Source organism: Dipodomys ordii, unplaced genomic scaffold, assembly GCF_000151885.1.
Source record: "Dipodomys ordii isolate 6190 unplaced genomic scaffold, Dord_2.0 Scaffold56, whole genome shotgun sequence".
Taxonomy (NCBI): Eukaryota; Metazoa; Chordata; class Mammalia; order Rodentia; family Heteromyidae; genus Dipodomys; species Dipodomys ordii.
In genome coordinates this window covers 8,143,688-8,170,038 of record NW_012267272.1, presented here as the reverse complement: position 1 = coordinate 8,170,038, position 26,351 = coordinate 8,143,688, and the positions used below count along the sequence as shown (strand labels likewise).

General features: G+C 39.7%; 1 protein-coding gene across 1 annotated transcript; it reads right to left on the bottom strand.

Annotated features, from left to right (window-relative positions):
* Nucleotides 1-2,568: 2,568 nt before the first annotated feature.
* Wee2 (WEE1 homolog 2 (S. pombe)) lies at nucleotides 2,569-24,658 on the bottom strand. Its single transcript, XM_013021565.1, has 12 exons — nucleotides 24,143-24,658; nucleotides 23,613-23,684; nucleotides 19,392-19,588; nucleotides 16,933-16,984; nucleotides 13,710-13,882; nucleotides 12,314-12,435; nucleotides 10,426-10,572; nucleotides 9,005-9,112; nucleotides 8,025-8,110; nucleotides 6,678-6,848; nucleotides 4,879-5,021; nucleotides 2,569-2,731 (listed from the first exon to the last, which is right to left on the bottom strand). The coding sequence occupies exons 1-12, from the start codon at nucleotides 24,656-24,658 to the stop codon at nucleotides 2,569-2,571; spliced, it is 1,950 nt and encodes a 649-aa protein (XP_012877019.1).
* Between the last annotated feature and the right edge of the window lie 1,693 nt (nucleotides 24,659-26,351).

Here is a 26,351-nt window from a genome sequence, read left to right as displayed (position 1 = left end):
AATAACTTGAGAAATTACAGTACTTTTCCCTAAACTGGTGTATTTTAAGGTGGTTCAAAAGCAATTTTAGCAATACTTTGTAGTTATGATGGCTATTTTCTTAAACGTATCAGCCTGACAATTTTTATGTTATTCGGGTTGAAATTACAGTTCTTCTAGAGATTAAAAGGGCCTGTTCAGACTAGAAAGTTGATATTTGCCTTTCAGCACTTATCTTTATATGGCTTGAGATAAATGTGCCCTTGAGTGCATTCACGTATTAGAACTTAGACCAACCAAACACAATAATATTTCTCACTATTATGTCTTGGCAATTGAGGGTCAAGGTCCAGGTTTGTGTTTAGGAAGCACAAGAAAAATTTTAATCAAGTTCTCACTTTGCTTTTAAATCAATTTTCCTTAAGTCTTATAACAGCTGTTGGAAAATTACAGCACTTCTACCTAAACTTATTACTAGAACATATTTTAAGGTGGTTCAAAATATGTTTAGCAATACTTTATAATCATGAGGACATCTATAGAAAAACAACATATTTACTTCACAAAGTACTTAAATTCAGTTCTTGTAACGTCACCAGCCTGATGATCTAATTGTGGTTGTTGAGTTACAAAAGCAGAACTTATTCAATGGAGGGGAAATGTCCAAGTGAAACAGAAGTGATAAATCAATCCCAATGAGACTCAGTTTCTCTCATACTCCATACTATCTGTGCAACTATAGGTTATTTGGACGATGCACTGCTACCATGTCACCAAGTGGAGAGAGGGGAGAGGCGCCAGGAATCTGACACCAGTCCATTCAGCTATGAACCTGGTCTCTGAGCAACACAATGGAGAAAGGGATATACCCCCTCTAGTGTTGTACAACTGAGAAGACACATTTAACCAAAAACTTTCTGGCCTGTATATGGCATACACGTAATAACGTGCCTGCTTCTAAACCATAAGGCAGGGTGAAGCTTTCCCTGTATAGTGTAAAAGATATGGGGATGATGTTAACAGGAGAGTGACAAAAGATCAACCAATCCCATTGTGAAACCCCGAATAATCAGGCATCAGCAGCTCATGACTGTAAAGCTAGCTACTCATGAGGCTGAGATCTGAGGATAGAAGTTCAAAGCCAGCCAGGGCAGGAATGTCTATGAGTGTCTTATCTTCAGTTAACTACCAAAAAGCCAGAAGTGGAGCTATGGCTCACATGATGGAGTTCCAGCCTTGAGTGTAAAAGCTAAAGGACAGTACCCAAGCCCTAAATTCAAGACTCAGTATGAGCGCCCACAAAACAAAACAAAAAACAACAACAACAAATAAAAGAATGGTAAATTAGAATGACAGTTGCATACAGAAAGAACTGAATGCATTTAATTGTATGGGAAATATTGTTATTCCAAGGTCAACAGAAAATGGAATGAGAATTATTAATTAAACAAAAAACTTAGCTTCTAGAAAAGAAGAAAATCAGGCAGCAGAAAAGCCATTAATCATTACCAGGTTACCATCATTAGAATTACTCAAAGAGAAGTTACCAAATACCTTTATGGCCAATATCATTTTGTAGTTACACCTGACCATTACTAGCTTTTGTTACCTGTGAACTTGGGTATTACCACTAAGACCTATCACAAATAACCTACTGAATTCTCTTACCCACTCCGAGAACATTTTCCAACATAAATTTCTCATGTTTTGTTGAATATTAGAGGAGTGTTTTACCCACAACTGACTTTGGAGGAGATTTAAAAAAACTTTATTTATAAATATTCTGTTCCTTTTTAAATATAGATAGAAAACAGTTTGGATAAAATATGCTAACATCACAGGAAACAAGGCCAAATTCTGCTAAAACCAAGAAAAATTGGTGACATCCAGAAAATCAAAGGCAAGCCGATCCAGACACAAGTGGGTTAAGACAAATGAAGCCAAAGATTCCAACTTCCCTCCAACCCTCTACCTCAGAGCTCTCATTTTACACATTAGTAGTCATCTTAGGAATGCCTAGGCTGCTGCAGTCTTTTTGCTAACTACCGCACAATAATGGAGCTATTTATTTAATAATTACAGTATCGAATTTAAAAAGCTTTTATCTCTCCAGAAAGTACATTTGGAAAACCACTTGCTCATGGGGTAATTCTTTTAGGAATAGCATTATATCACCTAGGAAACACTGTTGAAATCCAGGCACCGTTTCTTGGAAGCTGTGATTCAACTCAAAACCAAATTTTATTCCTTTCTTCTATTAATAGAGCTCCTGGGCTATTTGGGGGAGAAATAAACAATAGCCCCTAACTAGACTGTAAACCATGCCAAAGGTTCTTTCATTCTTTTAATCATGTTTGCTCATCAGTTAAACCTGAGACTCTAATTGTCAGCAGGTGGCATTACAACAATATGGAAGAGAAATGGCTACCTGGGACAAGCCGCTTTGGTAACTTTATGACCTGTAGGTGATAAATTAGGATGGCTTTTGAAATCTTAGCTCATTCCAGTTGGTTCATTTTCCCATTTGGTAAGAGATCAGTATCTTTGTGAATGCTGTATAGCAAAAGGCTGAATGATAACAAGTGAGTTCTATGGGGAAGATTCCCCACAGGTAAAGCTTGAAGACTTCCTACTCTTTCCTCCGACCAGATGCTTTGTGGTCCTTGGTCCTGGGTGGGCCTCAGAATCACTGGGGTGGCCCTGGGGGATGTCTCCTTGGGAGGACTGGGCTTGCTGGGCTTCTCTCAGTTCCCTGCAATGAAAGAGGGAAAGCACACATTGCTCTTTCCCCAGTTAGAAATAACGCTTATGATCACAACTAGTAGTGATTTATCTTTTGAATCTTATAGATACAAGCCTGAACTATATACAAAAGACACAATTCAGTCATTAAGAAAGAGTATCATAATGGGGTACATTTGACCCAAGTACATTTTATACAGGTTGGTTGTAGACATCACAATAAACTTATGCAATTGATGCTAATAAATTTTACTTTTTAGAAAAGGTTGACACCCACCGCATATGGTAGATTCTGTTTTCCAGATCCTACTTACAGGTGCACACAATCTTCATAATTAAAAGTGAACAAGTCTTCAGGGTGTACATCAAAACTATGTACATCAAAAGCTATAGCTTCTGGGTAGAATCTGGCCCACTCCCTGATTTGTTTTGGGTGGTGCTGGGGTTTGAACTAAGAGGCCTGAGCTCACTTGTCTTATTCTCCTCCATTTGAGCTACATCACTAGCCCTACTCTTGGCTGGTTATTTTGGAGTTAGTCTAGCAGGCTTCTCTGCCCCAGCTGGCCTCTTATTTCTTCCTCCAGATCTCAGCCTCCTAAGTAGCTAGGATTACAGGCATAAGCAGCCATCCCCTAGCTTAACCTGTTTTTTAAATAAAGTCTTGCTGAACCACTTATTGAATATGTTATATGTATTGTCATATATATACAAATATAAAACTACTGGTTGTTTTGCCAATGGCAGAGTTCAGTCATTACAGAAAGATTATAGGCCTCCAAAACATAGAATATTTATAACCATTTTCAAGATAAATTTACCAACCCCTGGTTTAAATGGTTTTAAGATACCATCTGTTTTGTCCCTAAAGGTGTCCATTACTGGTTGATGATGGTTACTTATTCCTCCAGAGCTAGCTTCATGTATCATACACATCACACTTAAAGTACTTTGTACTTTATTATCTGGAGCAATGTAATTTAAATAGTTTACTAGAGGTTGAGAGTCTACATAACTGATAATTTTAAAAAACAGTTTGGAACTTTTCTTTTTGCTCTCTGTTGTTCTTTCCTTCTGTCTTCCTTTCTTTCTTTTCTTTTCTTTCTTCCTTTTTCTTGGCCCGTACTAGGGCTTGAACTCAGGGTCTGAGCCTTTGTGCTCAAAGCTAGTGCTCTACCATATGAGCCAAAGCTCCCACTTCCAACTTTTTATTTAGCTAATGTAAGAATCTCATGGGCTTTCCTGCCCAGTCTGACTTTGAACCTCAATCTTCATATCTCAATCTCCTGAGCAGTAAGATTACAGGCATGACAACCAGCACCTGCCAGCTTGGGATTTTACAAACTTTCAAAGTTTTACCTCTAGATGTCTTTTTTTTTATTCAAAAGAAGTTAGATTTCTAAGCTTCCTTCAGGAAACAGCCAGCTTTCATTTCCTTATTTGTAACTGTACACAGAGTAACCATTCCTGCAAAACACTATTGATCCAGCACTGTGTCAACTATACCTCAACTTTACCCCCACCTTACTAATTCTCACTTGTTCAATGAAGAAATGAATTAGTGAATGAATACATACAGGAATATAGGCCTACTTGAATAAGAGATCATATTTCTTGGATCTTTAGTTTGTAGTTTCTAAGTGCCTAAGTGTGGGCCCTGTGTTAGGCAACATGCTACATTTATGTTAGTTCACTTGTGCTCACAACAGGCCCAGAGGAGATTTTCCCCAGCAAAACATCTCTTCACTTAAGCCTGTATCAGGACAGGATGCCTTCCCACCTGCCCATGAAATTTACCCACGCTTTCTAAATGTAGGTCAGTCTCTGTTTATCTTACCTACGGTTCTCTTACAGGAAGGTTAACACTGGTGCTGTTGATGCCTGAGTTTTCTCTACCAGTGGTATTCCCTTGCATTCCATACCCCCTTGCTATCACTATCTTTATATTACTTGGAATTTTCTCTTAAACTCCCTAGTCCAAGAACTTCCCAGTCCCCTACTACAAAGAATCTCACACCGCTACCAGTGTCCTGTGGATAGGACTGTGTAGTATAATATAGAATACACAAAAATTTAAATCCATGGAGACACACCAGACCATCATAACATTGAGAAGGATTTGACATAGATTCTTCCTTGATTCCAACACCCCAAATCTACCTTTCCAGTGCGGCTATCTTGGACTTTTCCAAGTCCAGCTGCTGCTGGAGCTCCTCTGTGGTCCCCAGGGAGGGCCGGAGAACTTGACTCCTGGCCAGAGCTGCTGCAGAAGGTCTCTCCTCCGGGTCAGGGTGGATCATGTTCTAATGACACAGGACCAAAAGGAAGGAAACAGAAGCTTCCCTACTGGAAAAAGCTCCCCCACTGAAGTCATCTGCTTCTCCTTTGTGCAAACAGGAGAAGAAATGGAAGCTTGCTCCACTTCAGAGAGAAAGATATGCCATGTCTCATAACATCAGTTATTGGTACCTTTGACTTGTCTTTAAGCATCATATTTAAGAACTGGATGATTTAAAAACTAGTCAAATGCTTTTATTTTAAGGTATAAAAAGAGATACTCCTTAGGAACATGAGTGGGCACACAAATGGAGGGTGATGGGGTTGGAGGCATCCCTCAGATGGTAGAGTACCTGCCAGTGAGTGATAAGTATCAGATACCCAGTTTGAGTCCCGGTCTTGGACAAAAGAGAAATAAAAACTGGAGAGTAAGCAAATTCAGTCATTATATTCATAGGACACTATGTAACTTGAGGCGAGATATGGGGAGGGACATGGGGAAGAATGATAGGAGGGGTGACAGTGGTCAAGATGCATTGTACTCATAACCTGACTTATGGAATTGTAACTGTAAGTAACCATACATCACTTACAATCAACACTAAGTAGCTAGTTGTACAAGTAGTTGTACAACTAATGTTTTTTTAAGTAACTTGTCTTAGTGGAATCTCCAAAGCCAACACCCAAGTATTAGGTCATTTTATGTTCTTCTATATCATACTCCCTTGTTACTTAATAGAGGTCCACTATGAAATTAGGCATAATGGTTTCTAAAGGTATGTCAGTCTCTACTTACCTTACCTAAGGTTTTCTTACATGATGGTTACCACTGGTGATGTTGACACCTGAGCTTTCTTTACCAGTGGTATTCCCTTGTATTCCACCCCCTCCTTTACTATTATGGCTATGATCCCAGCTACTCAAAATTTAGAGACAGGAGGATCTCCAGGTTGAGGCTAGTCCCTGCGAAAAACTAGTGAGGAAGTCGCCTAAGCAAAATACAAAGAAGAGAGCTGGGAACCTAGCTTAAGTGGTAGAGTATTTGCCTAATACGCATGAAGCACCGAATTCAATCTCCAGAACTGCCCAAAAATCCATGATGGCATTATGACTAAAGCATTTTTCATGTGATAAATCTGCAACCTCTAACCTAAGATGATTTCAATATGGTAGAAATACCTAAGTGCATGTGTGTCAACTGTGTGTGTGTGTGTCACTTATCAATAAGTAGCTTACTACTTATCAAAATACATTTGGAATAATCTTCTATTAATATCAAGCAAGAGAGAAGTGGCCAGGTTTGGTTTTAGAGTTAACCAAATATTAACTGAATACAGTAGTCAAATAGCTACTCTGAATCCTCAGCTTCCCCTGCTTCCTCTCCTGGTTTCTTCTCCAAGAATGAGGTATCCAAAAAAAAAAAAAGAATGAGGTGTCGTTTTTGAACAAGATTATAAAGAAGAACAAGAGAAAATGTTGACCACAGAATCCTTGACAGTAAATATCACACCTGTTGCCTTATAAAGTTTTCAGCCTTCCCTGTATCTTTCCTGAACTTGGAAGATCCCTCTTTCTCTGTTAATGGCAATACCAAATTTTCCATTTTCCTGCCACCCACCACTTGCCATTACACTATAGAACAAAGACATTTCATCATGTCTTCCTCTCACGAGAGATGTCACCTGGAGCAACTGGTAGAAGTCTTCCGAGAGCTCCTGAGGGATGCTGGGAAGGTTGCCCCTGCGGATGTGGTGCCACTCTTCACCATTGGCAGGTAGTGACTGCGCTCCCGCAGCTACTGCCATGGTCAATCCCAAGGAAAATATGTCCGCTTTGGGGAGGTAGCGATAATTCTGCAAAACAGAAAATAGGAAGGCCAGTTAGTTAGACAGTGGAGAGAGTTAAGATTGAAATACACACTCTTAGTAGATACATGTTTGAGCACCTAAAAGCTCTAAGTGTTATAGTAAAATGACATTTCCCATAGTTGGTGGCTTATTTCTAAGACAGAAGGAAGATAACCCATATTATTACCACCACAGTGCCCCAAAGAGCCCCACAAACCCAGCACCATTTTGTTGTCACACGCAAGGAAGTTTGGCACATAAATTAACTGATTGTGGAAAGGAAAGGCTCATTTTTTTAGTGTTTTTTTTTCCTGATTATCACCCAGGGAGAAGTTGTGGCCTTTCTAGTTCAAATTCAACAGATATCTTAGAAAATAGTCAGTGATCCAAAGTCATTTTAGTGGAGAGCTGATAATGCTATGAGGATTATGGCATGATAAAGAAGTATTCTGCTGATACGAGAAAGGTAGGGACGCCCTTCTAATAGTCAGATCTGTGAGACTACAAATTCTCGAAGAACTAAAAACAGTATAGGTCTTCCAGAAACAACACTAGGAATACTGATTGGTCCTTGACCTAGTCAGCTTTGCCATTTCTTTTGGATGTTTCTTTCTCATCTTTGGTTTCCAATCCAAATGGAAAAGAAGATACTATATATTTAAATTATAATATATATTATTATTTTCTTTGTTGTTTCAAGCCTTCATTTGAGAGTCAATCAATTCAAAGGGTCTGTAGTCTCAGCTAGTTAGCAGTCTGGGGCCTCATATCAGTTCAAGGCCAACTTGGACAATACAGATCGTGTCTCAAAAAGTTCATTTAAAAAGGTAAAAGCATAGAATGTATAATATATATATATTATATATATATAATATATATATATTATATATATATATATAATAAGGCCAAGTGTGGTGACATATTTCTGTAAGCCTAACTACTTGAAAGGTAAAGATAGGAAGACTGCAGGTCCAAAGCTAGCCTGGGCAAAAATTAAGGAAATCTGTCTCAAAGAACAAGCCAGGGCAAGTACAAGACCTTATCAGGAAAATAAAGTAAGACAAAAGGAGCTGAAGACAAGGCTTAAATGGTAAGTCACTTGCTTCAAGCATGAGGCCCTGAGTTCATAATCCAAAACATAAACAACTAAAATCCAATGCTCTCCGTTTCTCCCATCTATACCTCTTGTAAAATCTCATTAGCCAGGAAGCAAATGTCTCCTTCTTCCACTTTTGGTTTACTTATGGATGTCACATGACCCAGATCACCTAAAAAAAACCAAAAAACAAAGAAAGAAAGAAAACAAAATAGAGCTCTTTACATGTTTCAGCCAGGCTCCTGTGGCTCACACTTGTAAACCTAGCTACTCAGGAGACTGAGATCTGAGGATCATAGTTCAATGCTTAGCTTGGGCAGGAAAGTCTGTGAGACTCTTATCTCCAATTTACCACCAAAAGAACAGAAGTGGAGCTGTGGCTCTGATAGAGTACTAGCCTTGAACAAAAGAGCTCAAGGTCAGTGTCCAAGCTCTGAGTTCAACCCCACAACCAAAAAAAGAAAGAAAGAAAAGAAAAGTATGCATTTTGGTAACTCCATATATATCTTCAAAATTAGAATGAAGAAACTTGTTAAATATTGCTTTTTAAAGGAAGGAGGGAAGAGAAATAGTAATAGAAGGGGTGAATTTAGTCAGAGTACATGATATGCATGTATATTACTATCACAAACTCCTATTTACCATTAATGTATACTAATGAAGAGGGGGTAATGTAATTCTACTGTTTGGGGGTAGAGATTGGAAGGACTATGGTTCTAAGCCAGCTCAGGCAAAAATGTTCATGGGACCCTCATCGAGATAGAAAATGCTGGGCCCAGTGGTATGCCCCTGTAATCCCAGATATATGGAAGCATAACTGGCAGGACTGGAATCTAAGCCAACCCAGGTAAAAGGCAAGACCCTATCTCAAAAATAACTCGAGTAAAAATTGGCTAGAAGCATGACTCAAGCAGTAGTGTACCTATCTAGCAAGTGTATAGGCCTCATTTCAAACTCTACTATGGGGGAAGAGAGAAATGTTGTTATTAAAACTGGACCAAATGGCATCCTCAGCATAGGTTTTATAGTATAATGGAATACATGTAGGGATAGAAGGCAGACTCACCAATTTTATATATCACACTGGCAGATAAAAACCAATCAGCTTCATTTTCAGCTTCTTCTGGGCCTTCAGGAGAGTCACTTTGCATATTATGACAAATGAAAATGTTGCCTAAAAAACAGAGAGTAGACAACTGTAATGATCCCTCAAAGATCTGATATGACGCTCTGGATTTGATATTTCAGGACGCTAAAATACCTCCCCCCCCCCCCGTGTCTGTCATCACAACCACTTAGGAGGCAGAGACAGGAGGACCATGAGCTCCCTCCTTTTGCCTGGGTGGTTGTTGCAAGACTCCAATCTTTACTTTTCCCATGAAATCTCTCTTCTCACACCAGACCGGCAGTGATTGTTAGCACCTGTTCAGGCGATGCTGACCTCATGAATCCCTCACCCTCAAAAGAGGCTGGTGGCAGGCTACTGTCTCAAACTCCACAAAACACTAACATTTTGTCCATACATTTCACATAAAAGAGTGATAGAGTCACTCTCACACTCCCTTGGATCAGTGAATTGAAATATATAGTACTGCTAGGCTGCTGATGGCTCATGCCTAGCTACTCAGGAGGCTGAGATCTAAGGATCGCAGTCGGAAGCCAGCCTGGGCAGGAAAGTCTGTGAAACTTCTCTCCAATTAACCACCCAAAAGAGGAAACAGAGCTGTGGCTCCAATGGTAGAGCAATAACCTTGAGCAAAAAAGGTTAAGGACAGTGCCCAGGCTCAGAGTTTAAGCCTCAGGATAGGTGCACATGCACACACATATACACGTACACCACACACACACACACACACACACACACACACACACACGAACCCTGTATACTAGTTGTAAATACAATGAGAAAATAAACAATATACTATCACATATCTATGTAGTAAATTAAGTATTTGGATACGTTATTCCTTGTATGGGAGTGTTTCTCCTTTCTGTCCACTGGACCCAAGTGGGAAATGGCTAAAGATATTTTAGGGAAGACAAAGGGGAGAAAGGGATTCTGCCAGCAAATACAATCTTTGATATTTGTTTTCATTCTGGTGCTAGGCAAGTTCTTTCCCATTTGGGCTAAACCCTCAACCCTTTAAAAAAAAATTTAACTGGTTTTCAAGTAGTTTCTCCTAATGGTGCCTGGGCCAGCCTGACTGCAGTCCTCTTACCAATGGCCTCCTACCATAGCTGCACGCGCAGGTACAGCATCACACCCTGCTGATTGATCAAGATGGCCATCTCACTAACATTTCCCCCCAGGCTGGCCTTGAAACGAGATCTCCCAAATTCTCCCAATCTCAGTCTCTTGAGTAGCTGGGATTACAAATATACATCACTACACCCAGCCTATCTTTGACACTTGATAGACACATGGGCACAGATGATGGTGTGAAAAAGACAATATATTGCAGGAAGAACAGGAGAGACCATACTGACTAGGTTTGATGTCCATGTGTACCATGCCAGCATTGTGGATGTACTTGAGCCCCAAGGTAATCTGAAGAAGCATGTCCTTGAGTTTGGGTTCTTGGAAATGATTGCCAGCCTTAGTGTTTTTAGATATAGCAGCTTGTAAGCTTCCACCTGGGGGGGGGAACAGAGAATAACCCCATAGAATGTGAAAGAAGGTTCTTCAACATTGAGATGGATTAATGATCATTAAGTTCATGATAATTCATGGAAACAATCACTTCATCTCTTCTTTTTGAAAATGTTGAAATGCTTATATTACCCTCAAATCAGGTTGAATATTGGTTTTGTTGATTTTTGTTATTTAATATTGTCTTTGTTAACAGCAAAAAGTCATGAAAATAAAACCATGCTTCCTTGGTAGAAAGGGGAAGCGGATAAGGAAAGGACAAGAAATCTTAGATTTCCATAAAAGGGAATTAGGAAGGAGACTAGGAAGAGTAAAATGCTCAATCATAAGCATAAGAAAAGGATCTATTCTTTACCCATACCGACTGTTAGAAAAAGGGATTCGTGATAAGCTTACAAGAGAGGAGCTCTACAAAGACCACAGCTAAGGTTGAGAGGAAATATGTCTATGAGGAGACATTGGAGAAATACCCAATCATTCTTTGGGCCATGTGTCCATGTTCTAGCATTTCAGTATTATTTACTTCTTACTTGTTCACTTACTCATTCATACAATAATAACTCTTTAACACAACTCACTGTTCTTAAATGTCAGGCTAGATTTATATATTCAGGGCCATCTGGTGGTTACTGAAATTACTGGAAGAAAGCTGCTCAGTTGAAGATGGGGGCTGATGGGGAAGAGAAATGTGGTGTTCAAATATTACTATGGCCAAAATATTACTTGCTACCCCGATAATAATTGATAGCTTTTATTCAATTTGCAGCACTTTTCTGCTTTACCACGGAACATTTTGATGAAAAGCCTTTCCAAAGCTAATGCCACACAATTGCTATCATGTCAACTGCTTAGCTATCAATTAGATATTAAATCCAAGGACTGCTCTTTATGATCGAAGACGCACACACAAACACACACACACACAGATACACACACACCTGTTCCTAGCTACTATGTATGTATGGTCCTGAAGGATGCAGGAGAATATCTCTGAAATCACCAAGTTTGGTCCCAGTGCCCATCCCATGTTCCTATGCTGATGAGAATGCTCATGCTGAAAGGTAAGAAAGGTAGGAGTAATCTACTTGAAAATTACTCAGCAATTTATATCACAAACCTCATCGGGATAAAGAAACTTCAGATGTGTGAGCGAAGAAAAGAAGGATGGGGAGAATACAACCAAAAATCTAATGTATATTTTACAAAATTAGGAAAAGTGAGGGAAGGGGTAGATTGGGAAGAATGGGTAAGAATGTTGACAAGGTTGGCACTGATCAAGACACATTCTATTCTATATGTATTGAATGGCAACTCCTTTGTACAACTACTTAAAGATAGGAAAATATAAAAAGCAATGTTGCCCCTCAATATCTCCCACAATGGTATGGCTTGTTTCTTTCACAATACCAAGTGAATAGTAAGAGTATTATTTACACATTCAACCTACTAGGGTAAAACATTTTTTTTAAATCTCAGTGTGAAGTGTAAAGGAAGTTGGCTTCTATGCTCTCATGACACAACACCTTTGAAAGAAATACAGGTGCCTGAAAATTGCTGTTCAACTCAACCATGCTCCCAGATATTCTGCTTCTGAGCAAGATTACGGCACAGATATGTTAACTACACTCCTGATACCGTTGGCATCAACCGTAAGGAAATAGAATTAATTTCTGGAGATTTATGCAGTTCAGTTCTCTCTGTATAGATATTAATTCACATGCTTACCATTGCAGTATTCATTCTGGATGATCACATGATCATCTTCTGTCCAGGAAGAATAGTAACGTACCACATGTGGGTGATGTCCAAGCACCGCATGAGCATACACTTCATGCAAATCCAAATTCCTAACAGATGCACATGCATTGATCAAGATAAGGTACATTAAAACATGTGATACATAGTTCTAGAACATTTATCAGGTACTAACTGCTGTATTTTATTCAATCATCATAGCTACATGAGACCATGGAAAGTATGAAGTCTTCAGAAATTATATGACTTGCCCAAAGTCAAAATTACGGTAAACCCAAAAGCAGAACCTTGATCAGCCTGGTACCAAACTCATTGAATTTAGGGTGCTTACTATCTCAACAGCTAACATGCTTCAGGTTTTAATTTCACTGTATTACACTATGTAAATTTTAATTGGCTTACTAAGAAGGCCATCAGACACTTGATTGTAATGTCATCGGCCTCTACTTTTCTATAAAAGCTAGTCATTGGAATCAATATAAAACTCAGAGAATTCAATATAGTCTCAGGGGCTGAGATATTTTTGGGAAAGAGATTCATTATACAGTAGGAAATTCCAATACAAGAAAAGCAAACTGTTGTCTGTGATGAGTTTCAGAGTAAAAATGGAAGCTTGTAATTTTAAATTTAACATAAGTATTCACAAAGTTCCTAGAAAGCATTGGCTGAATATAAAAATATTTGTTTTCTTAATAATCAAAGGGAGAAATTTTTAACAATTAGTTCTAGGGTTGAACTACACAATTTAATAATTTTTCCTTGCTTACAGTCTCTGAAACTTCACTATTGAATACACTATTCATGCAAGTTAGAGAGAAACCAATGAGTTAGCAGTAACTCCCTTCTTGGCAGTATTTCTGACAAACTAAAAAGATCAATGGAAGATCATTCCATAAATCTATTCATTCAGCAACAACAACAAAGCAAAAGCTAGTTGTCAGTGGCTCACTCCTGTAATCCTAGCTACTCAGGAGGCTGAGATCTGAGGATTACAGTTCAAAGCCAGCCCAGGCAGGAAAGGCCATGAGACTTTTTATCTCCAATAGACCACCAGAAAACCAGAAGTAGCACTGTGGCTCAAGTGGTAGAGCACTAGCCTTGAGCTAAAGAGCTGAGGGACAGTGCTCAAGCCCAGAGTTCAAGCCCCATCACTGACACAAAAAAAAAGAAAGAAAAGAAAAAGAAAACAGGAGTCCCAGTAGCAGGAAGTAAAAGCCAAGAGATCCATAACATGACCTGAAATGATCATTAACAAAACAAGTGGCATATTTTTAACGATAACAAACGCTACCATTTAAAATATTTGGATAAGAAACAGCTCTCTGAATCCACATTTGTGCTTCTAGTACATGTCAAAGGCACTCACTCATTTGATAGGCCTGAAAAGGTTCTTGTCGAGTACTTGATTGCATAAATACACCCATCTAGCCTCTTGATGCATTTGTAGACTGTACCAAATGCTCCAACCCCAAGTTTTTCTACCTCTAAGAATTCCTTTGCATATCGGGAAGCCATGTTAATTTCTTCTAGCAGACTTTTCTGAAATATTTTAATAAAAGAGAATTAGAATAATTCTTCTTAAACATCTTGTGAGCAATATAATGTAACCATATTACATTTATAAATTGCTCTTGGTTTTTCAAAAGTACTCCTGGGGTGAAGGCAATAGATTCTATTTGGGTTGAAATAAACAGTAGCAATTGCTCCCCAAGCATTGACCTCATCCTCTATGGTAATGTTCCATACAATTCTCACTGACCTTTCACATATCCTTAGATACTTTTTCTTTTATCTAGTCATATTATTCTTTTCTGTGTGTTTCAACAGGGAACATATCAAATCCAGTGCTCTATTATCTTTAACTGAAGGAATCCCAGGAAATAGGGTAGAGCATGTTTTTAAAGATGTCCTTTGACATCTTTCTTGACCTTTCACAAATTCCAGATGCTAATATTTTCATCTCAAATTCAACAAATTCTTGTTGTGATTTCTCCCCTCACCCTTACCCCCAAAAAGTCAATTTGAAAGCAAAACCATCCAAAGGATTAGTCCTGATTGTGCCTATCCTGTATAATGAGCACGCCCCCTACCGGCAAACTAGTTACATCGCTCATTTGCCAGCGAGGAAATAACCTCAAGCACTTTTCCCATCTGTAACATGAAAATGTTAATTCATGGTACTTTTGACTAGTAAATGAGAATATACAATATTGTTTTACGTATAACGTATGAAATATATCTCATAGTATAATGCCCAACAAAATGGGAAGATTTTAGTAAACTCTCCATAACTTTATGTGAATCTAAATCCAAGATAATTTATCTTCCAAAGTCATCTTTTCCCAATGTATTCCAGTTGGCAGGGATTTTTATCTTCTAATGTTATCAGGTTAAAAACTTCATTTTTACCAGCTCATTATTTTTTTCAGGCAGGAAAAGTTTTCTGAACTGCTGCCCCTGCCGTGCATGGTGGAGAGGTATGGCTGAAAAGGAAAAGAGGCGACCTACCCCTGGGCCAGGACTTATCTAGGCCAGGGACAGGAAGAGGTGTGACCAGGTGAGGGAAAGGTGTGGCCACACTGGATCCCGACATGACCTCAGGGCCTGGGACCTCCTAAAGTCAGATTTACCAGCTCATTTTAACATCTAAGTCTAATCTGTGTCCATCAACTACACCTAGCCAATATCAAGTGCATTCTCTCTCTCTCTCTCTCCCTCCTGCACTTGGATTTTTCTACAGCTATTAGCAGTAGTAGTAAGAATTAGTTATACAGGAGGAGACCACAGAATCTGACACCCAATTGTTCTTATGAGAAGAGACTGAAAGCCCACCTCCCTCTCCCAGGTGACCTGTTCTGCCTTCAAAGCACTGACAATCACATTCTTTTGCCTAGGATCATCTTCATCCACATCTCTCCTACCCAACTCACTTCCTACAAAAAATATTTTTGTTGACCCTCCATAGATATTTTACATATCTATATGTGTATAGATATATATGTATACATACACACAACCTACACAGGTACATACAAATACACACATCCTATAGATTTGTGTGTATGCATAGGTTGCTTTGAAATTTCAAAGATGTGAGTTCTTCTTGGGCGGTGATTTTCCCATAGATACTTTTCCGCTTATGAGATCCAAATGCCATGGGTGGCATATGTTAAATGTTTCATGAATATTTTTGGCATTTCTATCTGAAGCCAGGAGACAACATGCAAAGTGAGACAGTAATAAGTTACAGGGCTAAAGTTGCAAAGGCATGAATCAGATGCATTTGCATGAGAGTCTCTGTGCCCAGCACTTTTTTCTCTCCAATGGTTGAGAGTCAAGTGCTGATGTTTAAAAATACTAACTTGTTTACACAAGTAAGAGCAAGTTGCTTCAAAAGTTCAGGAATTATTGGGAAAACAACACATTAAGTTTCTATCATTCAAAGACATTGAAATGATGGCAGTTATTGCACATCTAATTTTATGACCAATATACAATACATTGTTGTAATCATTCAATATATAAAAATTTGCCTCTTTATATACTGCATATTGAACAGAGACATGTTTTCATACATTGTAGACATCTTAGTGACAATTTAATAATCTAATGACTTAAAACTATACTTAACCATGCCTCTATTATTGGTCATGTTGCAACATGCCTCATTGTTTTTGCTACCACAATTAAGATACAATAATACTGGGATCAATACTTACATTATTATTTTGTTAGGCTGGATTGACAGAGGAGGTTTACCAAATTAAAGACTGTGAGTATTATACAATGAATATATATATATGTATATATATATATATATATGTGTATATATATATATATATATATGGACATCCTTAGGGGCTAATTATTTGACATATAAATCTCTAGATCTATAACATTTTTCACCATTCAATTTCTCCATCTGGGAACCGAAAGTATCTTGATTTTCCCCCAAAATTTCTTTAGCCTATGAGTATAGCCATTTTCTCAGGTAAAAACAGAAGCAGAAACCTTTCATTCTAAAACAGCCAAAGATAATACTTGAGCAATATATAACAGGTATTGCCTGTCAAAAGAACAACTAAGAATATAGAGCCTGACTGGAGTCCAGATGAGTTTAGCTGCAATGCACTAAAAGTGTGTCTGTGGCTGGGCGCTGGTGGCTCACGCCTGTAATCCTAGCTACTCAGGGACGCTGAAATCTGAGGATTGTGGTTCAAAGCCAGCCCGGGCCGGAAAGTAGTCCGTGAAACTCTTATCTCAAATTAACCACCAGAAAACCAGAAGTAGAGCTGTGGCTCAAGTGGTGGAATGCTTGCCTTGAGCTGAAGAGCTGAGGGGCAGCACCCAGTCCCAGAGTTCAAGCCCCACGACCAACAACAACAACAACAAAAAGTGTATCTATGTAGTGAGGAGAATAGGAGGTAGACGAGAGATATGGGTAGGAGCACAGAGAGGCTGGGAAAAGTAAGAGAGAGAGGAGTATGTAAGTAGGAGAGGGAGGGGATGGACTGAGGGGAACTGAGAAGATGAGAGAGAATAGGATGAAATGGGTAAGTTGTGCTATTTGGTGAAAAGGCCGCACTCACCTTGGCAGGCCGTCCTTGTTCTGCTTTGCCTTCCTCTGCACTGGTTCCCTCACTAGAAAGTACATAAAAATCAAGTTTTGTCAGTATGTGATACACTTACATCTTGATACTGTGCTAGGTTCTGTGGTTTCAAGAATACCTAAAGCAATAGCCACCCCCACCCCCCTGCCTTGAATTTATCTTTAGGGGAAGAGATGGCCAGGAGATTTCAACACAAGAACCTAGGACAGGATAAGAACAAGGCATCACTTAATACCAAGGACAGCAGCCAGTTCTATAAGTAGAAAGCCTGTGAAAGCAAAGGTTCAGCGGGAGCTGACTGGGGGAAGAGTGGGGTTTCAGAATGTAGATCACCACATGCTAAGAACCAGGGCGAACACAGAACATACCTGAAACTGTAAATGAGCATTAACATCTCCAAGGCCCAAAATGACTAACTCACTCGAAGTTACACAATTAGTTAACAATTAGATTAATGAAGTAAGCCAGACCCAGAGAAACACATGTTGCATGGTTCCCCTCATTTGTGAGAGGTAGAATGTGCCTATAAATCTATAAGTGAACACACTGGGTGATATCCAAGTGGTTATAAATGAATCAAAGTATACAGACTCTATGGAGAGTGCAAATAGTATTCTTTAGAAAGTCAACACCCAACAAACTAAGTACCAGGAAATGAGTACTTGCAAGATGGTGGTAAGGGCACAAGGGGAAAGGGGTAGAAGAATGAATGGGAGAAGGGAGTAGAATGCAGGCAAGAATGCACCATACATTGAACAGAACTGAGAAAAAAAGGGAAGGGGTGAGTCAAGTGGGGGAAGATGGTTGAAGGGATGACACAGATTGAGATACATTGTATACATAAATTGTTAAGTGGACAAAAATGCAATGCATAACTTAAAAATGAAGAAAACTGGGGGAAGGAGTGGGTGGGGAAGAATGTTGGCAGGTGTGACATTGACCAAGAGGCACTGTATTCCTAAACTGCTTTGTTGCATGCCAACGCCTTTGTACCTTAAGAAAATAAAAAAAATTAAAAAAATAGAAATAAATAATAATAAATTTCTCAGGAAAGCTGAATTCTCTATTTCACAAAGGATAAAACTGAGTCTCAAAGAAATTACACTGGTTGTTCACATTCACCATTTTTTAAAAAAAATGATCAAACTAAAAGAAAATTTTAAAGAAATGACATCAGACGCCAAAGCACTGGCATATAACACTACCTTTCCAATACCTACATCCCCTAGAACCTGGCTTTCAACTCCAATCACAGGTAGACTATAGATGGAGCTGTCCTTAGTTTACAAGCAGAAGTTACTGATAAACATAATTTTTGCATGGGGGGGGTTGCAGTTCTGAGAGCAAGATTTCAAATTGATGAATGGCCAGCTCGAGTTCCCTTTTAGAAAAGTTTGGAGTGCAAATTACAAGTGGATGACACTTCATTCATGAAACAAATTGATTCCTATGTGTGGCTTACATTTAATACTACATGCTGATCCTTCAAAAACGGCAACACAATAAGGGAGAAAAGTATTCTCTAAAGTGATATTACTCAAGGACATAGTAGCACTTTGCCTGTTGGCTTCAGGGAGAGGGTACAGTCACTATCTTAAATAATAATTCATAAAGACTGTTGAAGGACTACAGTAAATGAGATTCTTGGAAGCCAAAGTAAACTAGATGTTCAGCCTATTCAACCTGTTCAGACTACCAGACTCAAAAACACATCAGCACTGACTCCTAAGAAACAACATGAGACATTAAATGTTTTTCAAAGTTTAGATTATTATTTTTGCATTTATTTCACTGAGTGCATAGCAACACAAATGGCTGCTCCATTTGGGGCATTCTGTAAAGAAAATTCCATTCTGTAAAAAAAAATGCAATAAGGAAACCTGGTAATGTCTCTGAGTAACACTCATGATCCTTAATTGAGCCATTTCCACCATGCTGTGGCTTTTATGCAATAGTGAAGTTTGGCGTTCCGTATTTTTTACAGCTCTTATGAAACTACCACTACCTTTCTTTTATCAATCTCCTGTCACCTATGTAGAAATTAAAGTACTTTCACTGTATTTCTCTTTGCCAGTCACAGAGCTCAACTTGAAGTAGCAATGGGCTGTTTGAAATATGAACTACACGTTACCTTCTGCTAGCTTCATATGAAGCAAAGGAGACCTTTGAATGTTATTCTTTAGCTCATCCACCTCCTAACTGAAGTGAGACATCTACTGCTTACTCAACTCTCTTATAAAGAAGCCATCTGAAGTACACATCAGAATAGGAAAAATGCCAAGATCCTTATAATCAGCTTTGACACTCAGTGAGGATGGCCACATAAATATTGTTTGTTTCATGCAAATAGAGTTCTTATTCCTATCCATATTTGAATGCTTTCTTCTTACCACTTAATCATAGGAGTTCTTAAAAATAAGAGACAATTGTGAGCTTACAGATCTCCTTGGGTTTTCCTCTTGCCTTTTGAATGATGGATTAGTTTTCTGTAAGACTCTGGGGTGAATGGATTTACATTGACCAGAGACAATGAGGTCCTCTCATCCATGAGTGGACCAGGTGAGCTCTTCAAATGCTTAGAGCTTCGAGAGGCAGACTTCCCCACTGAAGAAATCATTGGATTTTTCGACAGGCCCTGAAAGGTGAATAGGGTTAATTTTTTAAAGTTCCATGTTTATTAGATAAATGCAAAAGAAAGTTATTGCTGAAAAGGCCTTGAAAGGTTTTCTGGTTCATTGTGAAGTAGTTGTATTATACTGGATACTTTTATTTTTTTAATACAGCATCCCATTATCTCACTTCTAAATATTCTTTTTCTCATCTCTAAATATTCTGATTCCTGAGGTCAACACATGAATCCATTTGTTAAATTCCATCCTTACCCTTAGGCAAACTCTACTACCTAGCTATGAAAGCCACCAATTCTAGTCCTAACTTCAATTTTTAAAGATAAGGACATTAAAGTCTCCTATACAATGCTTACTTTAGGTTCTCATCGATCACACTGACACACCCTCCATTATTCATCCAAATATTTGTTTGGTGCTGAGAAGTAGATGTTGGGCTGGACACAAATGGGTACAGGTATGAATTCTACCTCTTAAGAAATATTCTGTGTAGGGGCTGGGAAGGTGGCTCAGTGGTAAAGCGCTTGCCTTGCATGCATGAGGCCCTGGGTTCGATTCCTCAGCACCACATAAGCAAAAAGAAAAAAGCTCGAAGTGGCGCTGTGGCTCAAGTGGTAGAGCGCTAGCCCTGAGCTGAAGAGCTGAGGGTCAGCGCCCAGGCCCAGAGTTCAGGCCCCATGACCGGACCCAAAAAAAACATATTCTGTATATTAATTTTCAATTAACCAATGTTAGAAGTAATCACATTATATGGGAAATATTTAACTAAACACAAAAAAGAAGTTCTCAGTTTTACTTAATTACTTAAAATAAAGTATTAAATGAGAAGCACTCTATGAAGTAGACTAAAGAGATTTAAAATAATACTCTAAAATAATCAAGATTTCAGAACTTTGCAATAGCTATAACCAACTACCAATAAATAGAAGAATGTGAAAGACTCCTCCAAGTTTAGCACAGTAAGGAGACATAGGCCTAGACCTAAGCAGAGCCAATAAGTAAGATCAAAAAGCAGAATTGCATTAGACCTAAGTGCTTGGGACCAGAGGAAGGCCTGGACTCTGGATTTGTAAGCATATAGCAGCCCACATGGGCCCTGATGGAATCTGATGTCCACTCTCTGCACTACTACAGCTTGATGGTCTTTGCCTATATTTTTTTCAGTGTAGAAGCAGAAGCCAAACTATCATATGACTCACTAAGGAATCTGACAATACAAAGAATGACTCCTGGACTTATCAATAAAAATCCAATAAATTATTTATATGATGAGAAATGAAGCAGCTGCAGATTGTGCAGATTGTGCAAATAACTTGTGTAAGTGAAGAAAAGTGTGTTGTTGCCACATTCAAAGATTTCTTGCAATACATCATAGAATTTGTAGGGGACTGTAGTCAAAGCCTTCACCAAGAAAACATGGTTTTCCAGTGAGTTTATCATGAGGACTGAATATTAGTTCAAGATAAACAAAACTGTATTACATAATGGTATTTCTCAGTTGAATTTATATTGAATACTAAATCATTCCCTGAGAAATAGTTCTTTGCAATGCTGGTTATCACAGGAAAATTAAAATGTTATCTATAACATATGGAGCAGTGATGATACACACTTGGAATAATTGTCTTGTCATATTTCAATCCAGATTTTAAATTTCAAAAAGCCCATATAATTTTGGGGGTCAGGAAATAAGGCAAGTTTCCATATCAGGGTAGACAACATTATTCTTCTAGTCTGGAAATAAGAAGGGCAATAGAATTCACGAACCCCACTTATGGTAGGAAGGAAAATATTGATAATCACCATTAGGAAAGGAAGAAGAGATCTGAAACTAAACTAGACTGAAAAGTTCTGGAAAGATAATAAATGAACTCTCCAGAGAGTATAGGCTGAATAGCTCTGTAGGGATGATTCTGGGAGAAGAGAAGCCAAGGGAAATCTCTCAGCCACTTCTAACATGGTTGAGAAAAGAGAGAGAACCTCCCAGAAGGACAGCACCTCCATCATAGTATCTTAGGACTGGGAAAGACTACCTGAGGCTTGAATCACATCTCTAGTGTTGCAATAGAACCCTGTTCAAGCTAGTGTTCAACATGTTTAGGGACCTTACTATCTTCTAAGGATGCTTTTATTTCTGAGCAATGCTGCTCGGAATTCCTTATGGAGCAGTGAAGTCATTCATGTAATGCTCTTGGGCCAAGAAGAACTCAGGCAACATTTCCTTCCTTTGCAGACTTGTCTTCAGCAAACCATCACCACTTACCACTCCTCTGATCCAAACTGAGTTTTCATAAAGTAATTGTTTCCCAATTGCATTCCCAGCTTCCTTCCTAAACTTATTCTCTGCCGGTCCTTCAAATCTTGGCATTATCTTACTCAGGCACTGCAGCTGTATGGCTTTATCCCCCCCCCCCCCACATGACTTCACCCATTTCCTAAATGCCATAGATATCCAAATGGATCTCTAACTCATTTATCCAACTATTTACATTAGCTGCTTTTCTCCAAACCCAGTGTCTTTCCCCATCCACTGTCTCCTATCTTGATTCAAGGTACTCACCACTCAGTCAAGTGACAAGGCTCACCGTAATGGTAGATCTTTCTTTTCCTCACAACTCCTCCATCATGACAGTCACTGCTTCCTGAACATCTTTCAGGCTGTCCCTGCCGTGCCTGTGGTAGGCCAGGCGCTCATCTGTTCTCAGCAGAACTGCTAACAATGCTCTCCTGATCCCATCCACCCTACACATGAATTCAGGGTTTGTTTTATAAGATCTCTACATAAAATCATTTAATGACAGTCTTAAACACTTCAATAAAAATCCTGATCTATCTCTTGCCTTCTTACTTTGACCTCATTTCCTGCCTCTTTGCTGGTCATACTACATAACATACAGTTTTCCAAGTGTGATATGCACTTCTATCTTGGAAACATGGTGGATGTTTTGATTTTTCCTTTCCTAGGGCTCTCATTTTCCTCTTTGCTTGGATAATTCCAATTCATCCTTTAAGGTTCTTCTCCAACACTACTTCCTTTGGAAGTCTTCCCTGATACTTTTAAATTTAATTCCTAATTTCTATTTTATCATTTTCTGCCATTCTTCCACCATGCATGATCTGAACTTTAATTATTGCTTCCGTTTTTCTCTTTATTCATCTTAAGGGCCTGTTGTTGAAAGCAGTAAAGGGATTGTGCCCACAGAGGGTCTGCTCACATAGCAAGATGTTCGGTTAAGTTGTGAACACTAAAATGAATGAAAGATGTAAACATATTGTGTTTTACGGCCTGTTGTTCTCTTATTTGAGCCACATTCTTGGCCTGTTCTCTACCAGCTATCAACACTGTACCAACTTCCATTGAGTTACAGTCTTTCTTCACCTTTCTTGATTCCCCCTCCCTCTCTTTTCCCCCTGAGAATCAGCCCAGAGAATTCCCAGCGTTCTTGAAGCATTTATCACAGAACATCTATTGGCACAACTCTTCCCATTCTCCCTCTGTCCCCCTCCCCGGTCTCTTCTGCAAGGTAAGGTCTTTATGGACAAAGATTGGGTCTTATGTGCCTTACACACATGGAATCTCAAAAAGGAAAAATCAAAAAGCATGATCACTCAGATGGTCTTTGAACCACTGAAAAATCCACCAATGGACCCCTGGACATATTAATTTGTATGCAGTTCAGACAAGAAGCTTAGCCACTCCTGTTAAACACAGTTTGCATACCCAGCAGGCCCTACAGGGGCCCGCTGGCAGACTATCCTGCACGCAGCATCACAGATGTTATTTGAATGTTCTTAAGGACCTCAAGCTGAGCAGCAGAGAGCAGAGCTAATACCATCTGAGCGCACCACAAACCATGGCACCAGAGTTCACTCAAGAGTTACCATGGTCCCAACCTTGGCTTGAATTACATCAGTCATCTACTCCACCAATCACGGCAAAGATAAAGGAGTAGGTAACTATTAGCAACCATTGCTTCCTTGCCATCTCAATTTTTAAAGAAGTACCAACAAGTTACCTATGTATAGAAATACCGAGAAGTTGCCTAGGGAGAGGCCGCACTTCACGAAGGCAGGAGAGGAGAGGAAGTCTAGGGAGCACAGCAGCTGAGACATATAAACATGTTCCGTGAACTTCCCAGTTTAGGAAACATTTGTAACTAATTACCCCCAAATACAGTCAGCTGTCAGAATGGAAAAGAGCAATAAAGGAAGCCCACAGATCACGTGGCTCATCTGGTCTGCCATTGGCTGAGCTTATCTCTTGGGACTTTGCTTTTCTCCTAAGAGCACAGGCTAGGTGTAGATCCCCATATTCCTTCCAGATCTAGGACTTTTTAACTAAGAACGTTTCTCCACCCAACACTTAACTGTGTCCAATACCAAGTCGTGGCTGGCATGGATAGGTTTTGAGAAGACAAAAGGGGCAAGACGTGCATTTCTATTGGTCGTTTTCACTGTGTTGTCATTTCCACTCACACATACGTCAGAGGTCACAGAGATCCGGGAGGCTGGTCTATCACACACCTGCAAATCCACCCAGAGCTGAAGGAGGCTTTACTTACTTTGACCTTGGGTGTAGCAGGGCAGACACTGAGCCACGGGTCGCTTCTTCTGCCAGGTCGTGCTGGGGTTGCTGGACATTTGGGGGATTCTGACCTTAGACTCCGAATCATGGAATCCGGACTTTCTTGGTCGCTCTCCCTAGAGCTGTCACGCGCATGTATGTCCTGGAGGGGAGTCCTGGGAGCCTCCAAATCCTGAGCCTCGCCTCTCTCTGGGGTTCGGCTTTGGGCCTCCTTCTGTGGTGTTATCATCTGGAAGGGAGTCCTGGGAGCCTCTAAATCCTGAGCCTCACCTCTCTCTGGGGTTCGACTTTGGGCCTCCTCACTCGGTGGTGGTATCGTCTGGAAGGGAGTCCTGGGAGCCTCTAAATCCTGAGCCTCGCCTCTCTCTGGGGTTCCGCTTTGGGCCTCCTCACTCGGTGGTGGTATCGTCTGCTCTTGGTTCTCGGTTTCTTCTTCACACAAGGAAAGGTCCAATCTCTGACTTGGCTCTTTATTAACCCATCTGTCATCCATTCCAATGAAACGGTTTCCAGCATAGGCAGAAAGGTCTCTCGGAAATCTACAGACATAAGAAGAAAAGTACTGAACTACAAGCTCTACGATATTAACCGGCCTTTCCTGCAACAAACTAACAGCTGTGCCACATCCTGTGAATTTTCTGCCTTAAGTACGGCAAATCCAGAAGACCTCAGCTTATCCTTATTCCCATTCTGATTTTAAAAAACTTCTTCCCAGCCCTGTGGTGTCTCACGCCTGGAATCTTAGCCTTTCAAGAGGCTAAGATCTGAAGTTCCAGGTCAAAGTCCGGACAGGAAAGTCTGGAAGTGGAGCTGTGGCTCAGATGGTAGAGCACCAGCCTTGAGCAAATAAACTCAGGAACATCTACAAAAACGTATAATAAGTGAAATAAGTCAGACCCAGAAAAACAAAGACTGAATGGTTTCCCTCATTTGTGGTAGCTAGAACGTATAATAAGTGAAATAAGTCAGACCCAGAAAAACAAAGACTGAATGGTTTCCCTCATTTGTGGTAGCTAGAATGAGCCTATACCCATAGAATAAACATGGGGTAGGGTGAAATGCACATGGTTACAAATGAACTAATCGGAGTAGAGTGGAATCTATGGAGATCCCAAATAGTGTAATTTTGTAGAAAGACAAAGTCAAAGTCCAACAAAATAAGTACTAGTTATGGGTACTTGCAAGGGTGGGTGGCAAATGAAGTGGAGAAAGAGGGAAAATGTGGTCAAGAACTCGTGGAAGATACCACAGAATAAGAAAAACAAGGGAAAGGGTGAATCAAAGGGAGGTGAGAATGGTAAAGGAATGACACCGATCAAGATGCATCGTATTCATAAACAAAAAAAAAAAACCGGTAAAAACAAAAATAAAGTAACTCAGGAACAGTGCCCAGGCCCTGAGTTCAAGCCCCAGGAATGAGACAACAACAACAACCTCAACAACCCGTTGATCAATAAATCCAATTCATATACAGAACTTCTGGTATGCCAGTAATTCTCTCTGAGGAAAGCCGGGTGCCCGTGGCTCACGCCTGTAATTCTAGGTACTCAGGAGGCTGAGATCTGAGAATCATGGTTCAAAGCCAGCCCAAGCAGGAAAGTCCAGGAGACTCTTATCTCCAATGAACCACCAGAAAACCGAAAGTGGCCCTGCGGCTCAAGTGGTAGAGCATTTGCCTTAAGCTGAAGAGCTGAAGAACAGCACCCAGGCCCAGAGTTCAAATCCCATGGCTGACACACATACACACACAAAAATACTAGGGAAGGTAGTTCATTTCCTTTTAGTTAGCCTGGCCTCAAATCCCTACTGACCAATTTGGGGACAAGCTCATTACTAGAAGGAAATCACTCATTTTTTTATACCTGCCATGTATAAACATCTCCCTCATGTCCCTTCCACTCCCCCCTCCCCACATCCAGTGACACAGCAGGTCATCAGAATCCACCACCACCTGGGTATCATAATGACCACTAAACAAGCCTTAACATATCTTGCCTGAAGTTCATATCCCTAGGGACAGGCCTTAGTTCTTTGCCAAACACACCTGTCCTGAAGTGCTCTTCCTCTCTGCCAAGTATTAGCAGTTAAAGCTTTTGGAGAACAAAGTTTCAAACTAACAAAAGAAAAGCAGTTCAAAGAAGCAGATGTTGAGGGCTTTGAAAGAACTCTTGCCACAATGAAGGTAT

Excerpts from the sequence above, each read along its gene's own strand:
- Wee2 (XM_013021565.1), bottom strand. The coding sequence starts at position 24,658 with ATGGATGACAGATGGGTTAATAAAGAGCCAAGTCAGAGATTGGACCTT. Across the intron at positions 12,436-13,709 it reads TTTTCAGGCCTATCAAATGA|GAATTTGGATTTGCATGAAG; the intron begins GTGAGTGCCTTT and ends TGCATCTGTTAG. Across the intron at positions 6,849-8,024 it reads CTAATGAGATTTTACAAGAG|AATTATCGCTACCTCCCCAA; the intron begins GTATAGATGGGA and ends TCTGTTTTGCAG.